The sequence below is a fragment of the Siniperca chuatsi genome, linkage group LG13 (assembly GCF_020085105.1).
Source record: "Siniperca chuatsi isolate FFG_IHB_CAS linkage group LG13, ASM2008510v1, whole genome shotgun sequence".
Classification (NCBI taxonomy): domain Eukaryota; kingdom Metazoa; phylum Chordata; class Actinopteri; order Centrarchiformes; family Sinipercidae; genus Siniperca; species Siniperca chuatsi.
In genome coordinates, this window is record NC_058054.1 from 17,579,860 (window position 1) to 17,594,700 (window position 14,841).

The 14,841-nt window shown below is 39.6% G+C and overlaps 3 protein-coding genes and 1 long non-coding RNA gene across 10 annotated transcripts in view; 3 read left to right on the forward strand and 1 right to left on the reverse strand.

The window, feature by feature from the left end:
• tcf3a (transcription factor 3a) overlaps positions 1-2,628 on the forward strand; it is a 27,640-nt gene extending 25,012 nt beyond the window's left edge. For all 7 annotated transcript variants that reach the window (XR_006380315.1, XR_006380314.1, XM_044218240.1 and 4 more), the window contains one exon: positions 7-2,628. The gene's annotated coding sequence lies outside the window, so the exon portion shown is untranslated. The remainder of the gene's footprint in view (positions 1-6) is intronic.
• On the reverse strand, positions 2,440-12,094 carry LOC122886293. The gene is made up of 2 exons (XR_006380319.1): positions 11,973-12,094; positions 2,440-3,361 (listed from the first exon to the last, which is right to left on the reverse strand). It is a non-coding gene; the product is annotated as an uncharacterized LOC122886293 (long non-coding RNA).
• On the forward strand, positions 4,547-8,197 carry LOC122886289 (cytochrome b-c1 complex subunit 10). The gene is made up of 3 exons (XM_044218266.1): positions 4,547-4,760; positions 5,659-5,789; positions 7,796-8,197. Exons 1-2 carry the CDS (start codon positions 4,711-4,713, stop codon positions 5,777-5,779), a joined length of 171 nt encoding a protein of 56 aa, XP_044074201.1. The 5' UTR covers positions 4,547-4,710; the 3' UTR covers positions 5,780-5,789; positions 7,796-8,197.
• mbd3a (methyl-CpG binding domain protein 3a) lies at positions 9,217-14,745 on the forward strand. The gene is made up of 7 exons (XM_044218258.1): positions 9,217-9,402; positions 10,235-10,400; positions 11,327-11,464; positions 11,806-11,896; positions 11,995-12,172; positions 13,588-13,740; positions 13,873-14,745. The coding sequence occupies exons 1-6, from the start codon at positions 9,389-9,391 to the stop codon at positions 13,733-13,735; spliced, it is 735 nt and encodes a 244-aa protein (XP_044074193.1). The 5' UTR covers positions 9,217-9,388; the 3' UTR covers positions 13,736-13,740; positions 13,873-14,745.
• Positions 14,746-14,841: the final 96 nt, after the last annotated feature.

Here is a 14,841-nt window from a genome sequence, read left to right on the forward strand (position 1 = left end):
TTCCAGTTCCTGTTGATTGTACAGCCCTTAGAACACGTGGCCTTAATCTTTCATTGTCATGCATCTCAGTGTGTGTTAATCAACTTTTGGAAAGCACACATGCACACACACCTCATTACTGACAAGGCAGGTGGCCACATTCCTGACGATGAATACAAAAGTAACAAGCACACTCTTACAGAAAGAGGAAAATTTTATTAATCTTTACATGACAATACATTGAACTGAGGACACTGGTTTGGAGACAGTGGAAATTGGACATAAGGACGTTCTTATGATCGTGTTTTTGTAAGACATTTTGAAAAAATTGCTTTACATGTTGGGAGCAAAACTTGTTTGGATCAAATAAAACTTTGGATCAATTGATTGTGTTAGCAGAGTTAGGATTTGTATTGTTGGATAATTATTGGCATTCCCATCTGAAAAGGAGGTCTTACATTCTTCACAAGCAAAGAGGGACACCCGGGTTTATATATCATGATTGAACAAAACCTGTTTATGGTTTACGTGCCTGAAAGAGGCCTAATGCATAGTGTTTGGTTAAGATAAAAGTAGCCATCTTTATTATCCTCTCATGTGATGGCTGCATTACAGAGGTAGGTTTGGAGACAAACAGCAGCTAACTGGGCAATCCGAGAGCTGACTTCTCTTTTTGATACGCTGGTAACTCTGGCCGTATTTTTTTCATTTTTTTGCTTTGGCTGTAAAGGTGCCACAGCCACTGACTCACTGACTGGTGGGTTATTTTTTCTTTATTTTTAACTGTGTATCCCTGAGTCTTATCTCTTTAAAGTCCTGTACATCTGTTATTGTCACGAAGTGGAATGGAAAGTCTGCCAGAGAGAGACCCACCACCGGCACAAACGCGAGCAAAGACTCAATACAAATCCAGGATGACGTTGAATCAAATGTGCACAGGCACATCCCGACCTTCCTGTGTGAGGCTGCCATTGGACTCGAGCACACAGGTTTCACCCTCACTGCTCACATCCTTCGCCATCACGAAGTCAGTCACTCAGTCTCAGCCATGTGGTCAGTTTGAACCCTGTGACTCCAGTACAGCCAGTGTCGCATCAGCCTGCCCCTGTCAAATCATACCTAAAGACACTGTTGCAGCATGGTGAACTTACTTACCGTAAGTCAATTTGTATTGTGCTAGAAGACAGAAATAATTGAGTATTGAAAGGGATCATGAGTGTTACTGCTACCTTTTTATGGAGAATTTATGCCATTGACTGACTTGTTGTGGTTGTTGCTCTGTGTCGAGCATTTGGTGTTTTGTTTTTTTTCCCCCTTTTGAACAATTGCAAAGCCTGTTGTAAGGATCTTCCTTTTGTAGAATTGATTTGTCATTGTTTTTTTTATTTTTTACATTGTAAGATAGTTGTATGAGTTTTGTTTTAATCATTTGGAATGCTCTTTCTTTTTTGTTTACATTGTTTAAATGTAAGAGGACTCTCAATTTAGATTCCAGGAACAAAGTGAGGTGTTTTCTTTTGTGCCAGGTGCTTAGAAATGTTAGAAATGACAAAATGATCTGGCTGTAACATCACATGTTGTGATATTGCTTTTTTGTTGTTTTAAATGCCTGTTTCAACACAAACCTGTCAGGCCAGTTGTAATTCTGGTGTTTACGACAGTTTTTCTTAAAATAAAACATAATATTTTTCTTCAGCACACCCCCCCTCCTCTCCCTGATGTCCAGCTGATGAGCTAGTTGATTAGTTTGAGGAAGAGGCAGTAGGGGCTGCACAATATACAACATAATTCACTGTTTTATTATGATATAAAGCATAAAATGAATCAAAAAGGGTGGCCTTAGTCATTTTCCTGACTTTGGGAGTTTTGATAATGGTTACTCACCAGTGCCTGAATACGTCTCTGCTACATGGTGGATGATGTTGCATTTGAGGATACATATATACTTCATTAACATCTGGCAGTGTCTCAGAACATCTAAATGAAGAATTACATTAATTGACGCTGATTGCTTCAGTGTTTGTGTGTCATTAAATGTAAGATGACTAATAACCTGATCTACAACTCTGAAGCTGAAAACTGTACTTAAAATATATTTTTCATCTTTTATGAACTGATTTTGTCAAGTATAATTTTGTCCTTGATTGGCATGTGCATTGATATGTATGTACAGCTGTATGATATGTCCTCATCAGCTTTATCATTGTAAGCTGATACTGATATGTAACAGTATTTGGTTTACTTCTACCTGTCATTTTGTCACAAATCTTGCCCTATGGACTAGCCCCAAACATTGTTTTCTTTGTCAGTTACTCCAGCCTTTCTGCAGAAAAAAATGTGGTTGTCATATGAAAAATCGCTACTGAAGACTTGTACTTTTATTTCTTAACATGAATGATGTGTCTACAGTATCCAAGTATCAAAACATGCACCTGATATTCTTTATTAACAGACCCTTTCTGTCCTCCACAGCAGATGACCTGCTATAGATCTCTCTCTGTCTTCACTCATGTTTGGGGACAACATCTATGTAGGCTATGTCCTCAAAGTGCCTCCAGTTTCCTATTTTTTATATATAAAGTAGATATCGAGAACTGTTGTGTATATAACAGTAATGTAGCAATAAATGTGCCATTTTTAATAACAAAACCCAAGTTTGTCCACTGTCTTTTTTTTTATATAAACCCATAAATACAAAAATACATAATTGCATGTTCCTATCTGCAGTGAACCAGGTGGTGGTTGATCTATTCAGTCTTTTATTTGTGAAGTTGAGTTTACCCAACTGGGACAGACCAAGCAGGTAGCGATGACTTCATCGACTGGCCAGCAGAAATAACTTGATTAGTTCGCTATGGGCCAGAAGTGAGCGGCGCTGTCACTTCCCACTGCCCGTGAAGTACACTGCACTCAGCTGAACACGCGTTACAGCTTCATTATATTTTGTAGAGCCCTTGAAACAAATCTGTGCTCCTGTGCTGAAGTTCTGCTTGGCTTCAGGTTTGCTGTGTGTAAATTAGTATGTGGTAGTTTGAATAAACACGCATATATTTAGGAACTAAACTGAATGAATAAAGGTATAACAAATTCATTTTGACAGACAGGTCCTCCTCATTGGGTAACTATGCTATAAGCTGCTATTCGGTTTTATCGATATTTTATTGTTGTTAGGGACTTTTATTTTTCGAGTAACCGGAAGATGTTGATGGCATTAGATGGATTGAACAGATTAGTTGCAGCAATATTTTAACATGTAGTGATTCTGCGTCGGTAGGTACAGCCAGAAGTCATCAGGATCTGCTTATTAACTCAAGAATAGGTAGACAAGGGGAAAAACTTCCACCTCCATGTGGACTCCATGGTCCCAGGACATTCAGGTATCCTGGGAAACGAGAGAGCAAGAGAGAGAGAAAAAAAGGTAAATCAACAGTGGCAACAGCATTGGGATAATGCAAGAAAAGGGAGACATTTACACTCAATCCAAAACAGAGTAGATGTGTTACTGTAGGGGAACAAAGCAGAAAGTGTGGAGACAGTGTTCCAGGGAGGAAATGGTTATTTAGTTTTTTTAAGGATGACTGGAAAGACGGCTGTACAATTAATGGACACAGAGGGAGAATAAATCCTGAAGGTGGCAGTAATGCAACATCGTGGATGTAACTGGAGCATGGATTTTCTATCAAACAGAACATTTCAAGTTCAAGTAGGATCAGAGATCTCAGATAGTTTTGTTATTAAAAACAGGATACCACAAGGTAGCGTCATCAGTCCAATTCTATTTAATATCATGACTAATGATATCTTTGAAAACACAGGGACAGGTGTACAGTCAGCAGTGTACGCAGACGATGGAGCAACCAGGAAAAGGGGGAAAATTGCTCACATGTGTTGAAAAGTATACAGAAAGCAATAGTCAGTGTAGAGAGATGGTCTTATGATTGGGGATTCAAAATTTCAGTAGCAAAGTCATGCTATATGCTGGTCACTAAAAAGAAAATAGGTAACGAGCAGGGGTTAACGCTATATAGCAAGCCCATGGAAAGAGTCAGAGTGTTTAAATATCTATGGACTGATGAAAAATACACATGGAAGAATCATATTGAAAATATTGAGACCAAATTTAAAAAGGTGTTAAATTTAATGAGGTGGTCGGAACTGAATGGGGAGCTGATAAAGAAGCATTATTACACATATACAGGGCTTTGATGAGAGCTACTTTGGATTATGGCTGCATGGTGAATGAAGCAGCAGCAAAAACTTGCCTAGAAACACTGGACAGGATACCACACAGAGCACTAAGACTTAGTTTAGGAGCAGTCAAAACAACGGCCATTAATGCATTGCTCGTTGAATCCAGTACAACTGCCTCTGCATCTGAGGAGAACTAAGTTATCACTAACATACTGTATACAGTCAGGAGAAACAGTCCGAGAGAGTACAGTAGGTGGCGGCATGCACCTTTAATCTTGGTTTGTAGCCCGCCAGTAAAATAGAAGAAGAAGAAGAAGAAGAAGAAGAAGAAGAAGAAGAAGAAGAAGAAGAAGAAGAAGAAGAAGAAGAAGAATACAACGCATCATCGTGAATGCCAACTGCCGTAAAACCTCAAAGAAGAGAAAAGAAGAGTAACCGGAAGTACGCTCTGCGCATGCGCACTAAGTGTAGTCAGTAACGCAAAATCGGAAGTTCTTCACAGCTTTTAAAGCGGTGTTAGGAGGACATATTCCAGTCAAAATGATCAGTAAAGTGATCGGTCAGAAGTATGTGGCGATTGCCAAGTCATGGTAAGATGTTTTTTAAATATCGTACTAGCGGTGAAAAGAAGTCAGACTTTCGGCCACCAATCTCTGTGTGTCCTTAGCTAACATTAGCTGTTAGCCTAGCCGAGGTCATTGCTGTGGGGACACGCTGACTTTAGCTACCAGCTAAACTCAGGGTAAAGATCCCTAAATTGACGATTTTTAAGTAATAATAAAAAGTAAGCGTTACCTTTCCCCCAATGACTGTTCTCCTGATCACAAAGCAAAATGTGAATTTCATACCTTTTTATTATCCAGTTTGAATACAGAGTTAGCTAACGTTAGCTGACTGACTGATCTCGAAGGGCTGGCGCTATTGTTTCAGATGTCAATTGATCATTTAGTCTCCAAGACTCAGATATAATGTCACATTACTGTCCTTAAATGTTTACTTAGTCTGACAAGCTAACTGATGTGAAATGGAAAAAAGCAAGCAACTCTTCACATTTGTATTTGTGAAGCAAAATCTATTGATATTTTTACACAGTAAACAAAACAATCGACTATCAAGATTAAAGTTTACCATTCCATTAGCATTCATTACTCAACAAATTGTTTCGGCACTTCTCTCCTGTACTAGTCAATAGGCGCTTAATGATTGTTGCTTAGGTGTTTTGTATTTGTTGTACAAAGAATAATTTTCCAGCTACAGACAAACCAGAATCCTTACACAAAATGAAAACTTGCTTCTTTAGCTTGACCTTTAATCGTATTAGGATTTTTGTTTTGATTCCCTAATATACTAATAACTTAGAATGAATATTTGCTTTCACTGAATAAAAATTATGAATTGAAAAAAATCTCAGATCATTTTCATTAACGGTATATCCACTTTAAATGGAAGAAAAAATTCTAAATCTTGACAATGTTCAATACTTTACAGGATCCCAACTCTTGCTGTATGGGGCACAGCCGGAGGCGTAGCTCTGGTCCACTTCACAGACTGGCGATTGATTTTGGACTATGTTCCCTACATCAGTGGCAAATTCAAGAAGGACCAGTAGTGGCACTCAGGTTAGTCTGAGGAATGGCAAAGAGATGACTGCAGAAGTTAGAGTGGAGAGACGGACAGTTGAAGCATTATCATATTTTTTTGTTGTTTTTGGCACAGTAATCACAGTCCCTTTTAACATTTGGTTCTCCCATGCAGAGAGATTCCATGTTGAGTCTTTTCACATATTACATGATTGTTAGGCATAGAAGATCTTTTTTCCCCTGCTTACTATGGTGGCAGCGCTGCAAGAGAGCAGCATTCTCACACAGGCTGTCTAAGTAACGGAAACAGGGGGAGACCTCCATCCAGAGACAGCAGTGGATGGAGGTTTGTCCCTGTTTCAGTAATCAGCCCTGTAAACAAATATTGTCTGTGTAGACACAGCCTAATATTAGCGTATGCCTCTATCCAACTACATTGTTGTCCAAAAACTATTGAACACACATCACACCCATATTGTTGCATCGGGTGACATGTACCTTTAGTTCAATAAACACGGGCAGTGTAGTTCATTCTGAAATAACTGACTGTAGACATCACCGCATGCACAGGGATACGATTTCATGTTTACATGTTTTGCTAGTTGACGAGCTCAAAGAGTTAAAGAAAGTCGTAACCTTGTGCATGCTTTGTACATTTCTGCTTAAGCCCAGTTCAGACCATAGATTCACAACGAGACAAAACTGTTTTAGAATGTTGGAGGGAAAAGTTGCAGCGGTGTAAACTGGCCTGTCTCAGTTCGACTCAAGCCGGCTGATGCCGTTGCCTGTGACTCAGCTTGTTAAGTCGCCAGTGGCTGGTTTCAGAACGTAAGGCACGTCACCTGTTTCTACAGCCAATCAGCTGGTCAAGTCAGTGAAATGGCAGAGTTTTGGACGGAGGAAAGAGAGGATCACCTTATCACTTTGTTTGAGGAACAGCCGTGTCTGTATGACACAAGCCTTAAAATTTACTCAAATAAGATCAATAAACAAACTGCCCTTTGTCACATTGCACAACGGCAGTATATGACCCTCTCGTTTTTTTTGTTTTGTTTTTTTTTTCACCTTTTTATCAATATCAGACCGTTGCAGACTGGTGTATTGCAAGTACTTGCAAGATTCAACTCATCTCATCGTGAATCTTTGGTCTGAACTGATCCGGTTGATCTGGCCATACAAAACTGCACTACATTAAAAACTCTGGTCCGACACAAACATTAAGTGCTTTTGCCTGAATACCGAGTGCTAGCTTTTGGTAAAAAATATGTTAATCACCCGGCTAACACCATTCCTTTGGTGAAACCTAATGGTAGTGGTGGCAACACACTTATGGGATGGTTCTCATCAGCAGGGACAGGGAAACTGTCAGGGCTGAGGAAATTATAAACATAGCGAAATTTAGAGACAATATGCCAGGGAGTTTAAAGATTTTGTTTTGGGGGGCATTGGACAGTGACAGCTGTCGATAGAGACAGGAAAGGCAGGAGAGAGAGGGGATGACGTGCAGCAAAGGGCCCTGGGTTGGAATCTAACCCGGGCCGCTGCGGTAAGGACTCAGCCTTAATGGTACGCGCTCTACTAGGTGAGCTACTGGGACGCCCCTATGCCCAGTAGTTTAGAGGTGTCAGGAGACCAGAATCCAGGACAGTGGCCTATTTTAAGACCATATGTTGCCACTTCTAATAAGATGTGAATGCCTGGAAAAACATTCAGCCACTCTTAAGCTTTATTTGGCATGGAAATTTAAAAATTGATAGTGTTTAGAGTTTTATTTAACCCACAAATCTAAGATGCATGAAGTTCATGAACAGTGTTGGATGTTGAGCGAGTTTTGGATAGTGCTTTTAAAATCTGAATAAAACAACAAAGTTTACAACTTATGAACAAAAAAACAAGTGTGCTTTCAAGTGAAATGGTCATACTCCAAACTTTGTCACTCAAACATTTTTCCACTGAACTTGACTGTCCATCCAGCTTTGATTTGTCTTTTGCAGCAAAACCACATTTCAACTGTACAACCTAATGGCTTTGTTTCCCCCTGTCAGGTTGGTGCTGTTTTTTTTACACAAAGACTTAAAATACTGAACAAGAACTACTGCAGCCGGTACCTTGCGGTCCAATTGCATGCCAGGCCACTGGAAGCTGTCATCTTCATCCTGCAGCGCAGTCAACATTGAACTGTTCACCATCAACATCCCATTAAATGCACTGGAGTTTCGCATTTCAACGTTCCTCAACCAGTGAAAACATGAATGGAATAATATGAAAACAGATGATCAATGGACTTTTCTTTTCCTACTTAGTTTGGGGTCAGGTATTTATTTTAATCATCATCAGTCTCCTGCATGTTGTGGGTCAAACCTTATTCACAAATGGAAAAATCTGTCCTTCATGTCATGCTGTAATTGTTTTGAAGAGAATAAGTAAAATATGTGAGATTTATCCAATATTGTGGTTGTGTATAATTATTTCACATTCTTGAAATTATTTAAATACCGTCTTCATGCTCTCAATATCAAGTCAAATTAAATGAGTGTATTTGTATCCTGAATGCAGCCCCATCAGTGGAGTTTGGCTACAGTTTGCTTGGACTTGAACACAGGGTCAGTCAGTCACTTAAGGCACAGTAATTAAAAATCCTGAATTGTGCCTCTGATTTGTTGGTATATCCCTAAAGACCACAACTGATCATAATCAAAAATATATGCTGTTTTCTGTATGTGTTAACAGACATCAGTAATGAAAACAAACCCTTAAAAATATCAGAACACAGAGTCTATGTATTAAAAGAGCAGCCAAACAATTTGTGAATTTGCCTACTGTTTTGATTTGTGTATCTGTATAAAAGATGTTTCTGTGTACGAGTCTTATCTTACTTTTTCAAGTGCAACTAAAGGTTGCCATGGAGTTAAAGAATTATCACAAATCTCAATCTCTCTTGGTGCAGTTGTAGGATCCCTTAAAGTAAACATAGTAATACAATTATGTAAAGTGACTTCATTACCAGTATTAGTCCTGGAATAAAATTCTATAAAAAGTAGGCTACATAGTTATAAGCAGCAAAATGTACTATGTATCACAAGTAAAAGGGGTGTTATAAGTTACTGAATAACCTGTAAGCAGCATTTTAATTGGCGGTTTAATACTTAGTTTAATGAGTCCATTATACAGTCTGTTTATCATGCAACTACTCAATCTGCAAAGTAACTACAATTAAAAATCGTGGGTTAAAAACTACCAATATTTCTAACATGTAGTAGAGTAGGAGTACAAATCTGCAAAATGCAAATGGAAATACGCAGGTAAGGTACAACTAAGTACCTCAAAATTGTTCTTGAGTAAATATACTTAGTTTTAGTTACTTCCCACCTCTGATAGTGTACCGTGTACAGACCACGTGAGACCAGGAGCGTCATTTTTGGACTACTTTACAGGAGTGTGGCGGATCGCTTCCGCTCATTATGTTACAAGGCTGCCTGGCGGAGTGATCTACAGTTGTCCTGACGGGAGACAGACAGCGGGGTTCGATAACAAACAAGACTCCGTGAAATATTATGACTGCAATAAAAGGCAGCTAGCTGGCTTCTTATCTTTTATAAGCCGGAATCACATGCGAACAAATCAAGACAGCGGGGACCATGGAAAGAAAAAGGTGGGACTTTCAAATGTTGAGTCGAAGAGTTATTAAAATGAAAGTTTCCCTGCAGGAAATGCACGCACGCAAAACGTTACATGCGTTTTGCAATTGAGAACAACACTTAGCAAAGAAACAGGTCCGGGTTATTTACATTTTAGTTACTTTAGCTAAACGCATGCTTCACGTTGTTTTGAGTTTATTACGTTAGGAAACTTGCAACTTTGAACAGCAGTAATTGATATACTGGTTGCTGGTACCCTGACGTTCCCGTGCTGCTAGCTTGATTAGCTAGCTAAGTTTCATTGTTTACACACGCTTGACTTGCGGCTCGTTGGGGCCCGGCACAGATACGCCAATACTGAAATACGGCATAAACATCTCAGCTGCAGCACAGTGGTCTTGTTAAAACTTGCAACGTTAGATCAAGAATATGCCGCCTCATATGTTGCTCACCACTGATTTATCCGCATGCAAGACCCTTAAATGACTTGACTCCCAACACATTGGTACACTTGAAAAGGCAGCCAGTCTGTTACAAAACTAACAGATCTACCTCAAAAACATCCACACAGGTGTTTTCACTTACTCTTTTAAAGATTGTGTGGGCGTGTACAGATGTGTTTGATTGATATCTCCTGACTCCTTGTCGTTACACCTGTTAGGGCGGGACTACCTACACCTTTTGATGGTGACCTCAGAAAACGAAGCCCAACTTCTGCCTATGAAGAGGTCCAATCATTTAGAATAACTGAGAAGCCATGTATGGGTGTCCAGAGCCATAATGGCTTTAATGCCTCAGTTACTGAAAAGGTCAATCTTGTGATGTGTTTTCTGTTTTTCTTTCCAGTGTACCTGTTAAGCGCATTCTCCACAAGCCCCAGACAGTCCGTAGTCTGGGCAGCAACCTTCACACGGATGTGAATGCCAACCACTCCCGGGCTGCAAGGTCGCTCCTGACCAAAGTGCAGCACAGCAGGCACAAGCATATCTATGACATCAGCCATCAAATCAGGGTGAGACTGTGTTTGGCTTTGGTATTTATAAGGCATAAATTAAGGGGGGGAAATATACCCCAAAACAGAATGTGCATGGTTCTTTCAGGTATTTCTGGACACTGTAAAATGTAGTATATACAATTCCATAAGCATAAAGTAGTATAATTAGTATGGCCAAAAAGCATTAGACCATACAGCCTTCTTCCTCTTTGTTTCAGTGTCCCACGTGCCTTCTGGCAAACAATAGTTTATGTCATGAGACTTTTTTTCTTTTCTTTTGCTGTGTCTGAAATCACTCCTTTATTCACTCATGTATGAATGTATTATGACCTACATATTAAACATTTAATAGTTTACTCTAGTGAGTAGTAAATGTAGATTTCTGACACGAGTATATATATATTTTATCGTTAGAATTTTGATACTGAACACAGTGTACTTGGTAGCAAATGTGTGTGAGTGACTTTAGACACTTCTAGTTTCCCAAGTCTCAGCAATTGAACCCTGTTGTTACTTCAGATTTGCCATAGGCCGTTTTGTTGCCTCCCTCGCTGGTTAACCTCTGCCACAGACACTGTTTTATGATTGACTGAAGACAGTGCTACGAAGGATATTCAGTGCCTTTTATAAAACTGAAATCATTACAGCCTTTTATCTCTGCTGTTCAGCTTAAGGAGAGTTTTCCCTCCAAACTATTCTTGAATGGTAATAATCATTCCAGTTCATTGTCATGTTTACATTGTCCCTTCATACTCCATAGACTTAAATAAGGGATGTAACAGTACAGACAACACTAACAATAAAGCAGTCATACAACTGTATAGACTTGTACATTAACCTTTCACAAATGTCATATCCTAAAGTTTTATTTTATTATGATAGAAAATTGGTCAAAGCAGGTTATCAGAATTTTCGCCAATAAGTCATGTTGTTGTCTCTTAAAGGCCAAGCCTGATTTAAACACAACACTACCAGTTCGACAGACAGCATCCATCTTTAAACAACCAGTGACCAAGGTAACAAATCATCCCAACAACAAGGTGAAGACAGACCCGCAGAAGGCTGTGGACCAACCGAAACAAGTAAGTCACGAGTCACATTTAACATGCACATTTCAGTTATTTTCTTTAGACTACCTATACTTTTTAGTGTTTTCAGGAAACTTTAACCTCACCACCACTGTATAGAAAGACAAGTTGAAGGAAATTTCTGTTCCTGCAAGTACTTTTTTGCACAGCTGACCAATATAAAACCTGGTGTCTTAATGTTTTGTTTTGTCTCTTTCTGGCTTTGCTGTTATGTAGAGAGAGCTGAAGGGTTAATTCAAATTTGTTCAATATTCTTATAAATTAGATAATGATGCCACATACTCAGTTTGGGAAAAATTGTGCTCAAAACTTTTTTTTGTTGTTTCAATCTTCAGCTGTTCTGGGAGAGGAAGTTGAGCGGGTTAAATGCATTTGATATCGCAGAGGAGCTGGTGAAAACTATGGATCTTCCCAAAGGCTTACAGGGTGAGGGTAACCCCCAAAAATACCACAACCTTGTATGATTCAAAGCTGGAATTATATTTAGAAGCGTGACTTGTACCTCCCTGTTGTCCTCTGCTTAGGTGTTGGGCCTGCGTGTTCAGATAAAACACTGCTCTCTGCCATCGCCAGTGCCCTGCACACCAGCCCCGCTCCCATCACTGGACAACTCACTGCTGCAGTGGAGAAAAATCCTGGAGTCTGGCTCAACACCGGACAACCTCTCTGCAAGGCCTTCGTAGTGACTGATGATGACATCAGGTAAGATGTTCACACATGCAACACAGCTGTAGTTACCTCACTGTAGGGTTGTTCAGTATCATGAATACTTTGGAAATTGACAGTAGGCGGAATCCATCGCTGGTGGTTTTCTTTTAAGCAGATGTTTTTTGTCAATTATAGGGCTCTTTTTTAAGGTGGCCATTCAAGGTGTGAAATGTGAATCAAATTGTGAAAGTGCAGTTCATTGCTGCACATGCACCCAGTAACAAGGCGCCGCCTGCTTCCTTTCGGCACCCATGTTAACCATTTGGGCTGTTCAGACAGAGCGTGTTGGCTCGCGCTTAGCAGCGACAGTTTTGGCGTCTGGTCTATTTTTTTCACGTGCCACAAGCGATTCTGGCAAGAAAACACACTGATAATCTATTATAAACTATATCGATTGATATTATATGATATAAGTGATCTGATTCTGATAAATAATATCCCATGCTTGCCAACACTTTTGATTTCTCTGCCCCTCTCCCTGCTGTTCTCCTGGAGTCCTGACCCAGCGTGGCGCTTCCGCCTCCTGTGTGTCCCCAGCGTCATTGTTATTTGTGGATAATCATTACTGAACTAGTGAAAACGTTGTTCTTGGTGTTACATATAGAGTGTATTCTGCTCTAGTAGTATTGTGAAGAGAAAGTTGCTGTTTTCCACATCTCAAGGCATTTCCCTCTTTTCTGTTTACATGTTCTACAGTTATTCTATGATGCTTTAAAACTATTAATAGTCTCTCTTATTGTTGTGATGTTTCACCCACATGTCTGCTATATGACATACTGTAAATGACACAAAAAATACACACACGCAATACATTGTGCTCAGTAGTTTGGTGTCAAGACTCACTCACTCGGCTGTGGGGGGTTTATGCGTTGACTTCACCAATGGTAAAGTGTTGTGTTTTGGACACTGAATCTGAATGTTTTGTATGATTTATTTATCCACTGCTGTGGAATTTACTGTTGCAACAGGGAGATCAGGAGACAGCCAAACTGCGTTGCTCACAGCATCTTATACTGATTAATACAGTTAACTAACCCTCCATCGTGTACATAGTCTGACTTAATGGGTGGCTGTGGCAGTTTCTGACACGTCACTCACTGTACTGCACTGTCCTGTGTTGCTGCTAAAAACCTGTGTAGCTCAGTGGGTGATGAGCACAGAGACACTGCCAAGATTAGGGGAACAGTCGCTCACTCCTGCTAAAACTGTCTAGGCTTAAATTGCACTGCACGGTGCTTTGGTGGCCATCAGATGACAATGACTGAACATATTAACTTGCTATACACGTTCCACTACTTGTGAGGATGTTGAAACTAAATCCCTTTCATCATCATCAAGTCTTTGCCATGAAAGGTTTGTTTTCATTAGTGCCACCTTTTGTTTATTTTTTCCTTGTCTGTGTCCCCCAGGAAGCAGGAGGACCTGGTGCAGAATGTGAGGAGGCGGCTCGAGGAAGCCCTCACGGCTGATATGTTGGCTCATATGGAGGACAGCGCTGCAGATGCAGCAGCCAGCAAAGTAGAGAAGGTAGAGCAGGTGGACAAGGAGGAATTATAGCCAAGGTACACAAAACTACAGGACTGGTTCCAGTGTTGCTGAATCCTTTTCTATTGGTTCATCCATTATCTTACACTGTTATGAACTACAGTACACCCCCTTACATGTAACATGTCTCTTTCTCATCTCTCCCTCAGGCTTGTTTGACATGAAGTTTGCTGGTAAACTCCTTTCATTTTCAAATAATTGGCTCCATGAAGATTTTTTTTATACACTTTTAACTGAAATAGACCCTAAATGCAGACATTCTGCAGAGTTTGTTAACCTAAACAAAGACTGTTTTCTTTATTGTTTCTTTATTTTTTTTGTTTTACATGTGACAGTGTAATCACGTGAAAGCGTGCTTTTGAGTTTCAGTTTTCAGTTCATGTTTACCTCTATTAATGTATGGCAGTTGTGGATGGTGCTATATACAATGCAGTGTTACATTTAGTTAACAGCTGTTCAAGCTCCAAGTTAAAAACACAAACCTGATGTGTGAGACTGATAAGTAAGTGTGTGTGTGTGTGTGTGTGTGTGTGTGTGTGTGTGTGGGTAGGTGGGTGTTTGTGTGTTGGAAAGTATCAGAACCTCCTAAAGTATATTTCTTTTTAACTCTTCTACCTGAACATGTTGCTCTTCTATATTTTACTCTGGCACTGTAGGCAGTGTGTTTATGTTTGGAAGCATAGAAAGTTTGCAGTATGTTTATGTGCACACAGCATCCTTGTGGCTGTGACTATTAAAATTTAGCTAATTGATTAAAGGTTTTATAGTTCAATGTACTGTTTGCATTTCTCACAATAACCTGAGTTTACATGGTTTTGAAGTTAAATGAATGGTATTTTTATTGACAAAAGAATAATCAGTATTGTTTTGCCAATTACATTTGAGTTTAGACAGTCACAGAAAAGTACAAAAATCACAATGCTGATGTACCTCAAAACAAGATGTACTGTACCTCATTACAAGATTCATTATTTGTCTCTGTACTACTGTGTCACTGTCAAATAAATGCAGCTCTTTTATGACTGGTGTAGTGTATTTATTTTGTCATTATCACTCTTGAATTTAGGAGGTTGTGGTAGGTATAGGACATGGCTTTGGATTTTTGTGGTTAATGCTGT

Excerpts from the sequence above, each read along its gene's own strand:
- LOC122886289 (XM_044218266.1), top strand. The coding sequence starts at position 4,711 with ATGATCAGTAAAGTGATCGGTCAGAAGTATGTGGCGATTGCCAAGTCA. Across the intron at positions 4,761-5,658 it reads GTGGCGATTGCCAAGTCATG|GATCCCAACTCTTGCTGTAT; the intron begins GTAAGATGTTTT and ends AATACTTTACAG.
- mbd3a (XM_044218258.1), top strand. Across the intron at positions 10,401-11,326 it reads ACATCAGCCATCAAATCAGG|GCCAAGCCTGATTTAAACAC; the intron begins GTGAGACTGTGT and ends TGTCTCTTAAAG. Across the intron at positions 11,897-11,994 it reads TCTTCCCAAAGGCTTACAGG|GTGTTGGGCCTGCGTGTTCA; the intron begins GTGAGGGTAACC and ends TCCTCTGCTTAG.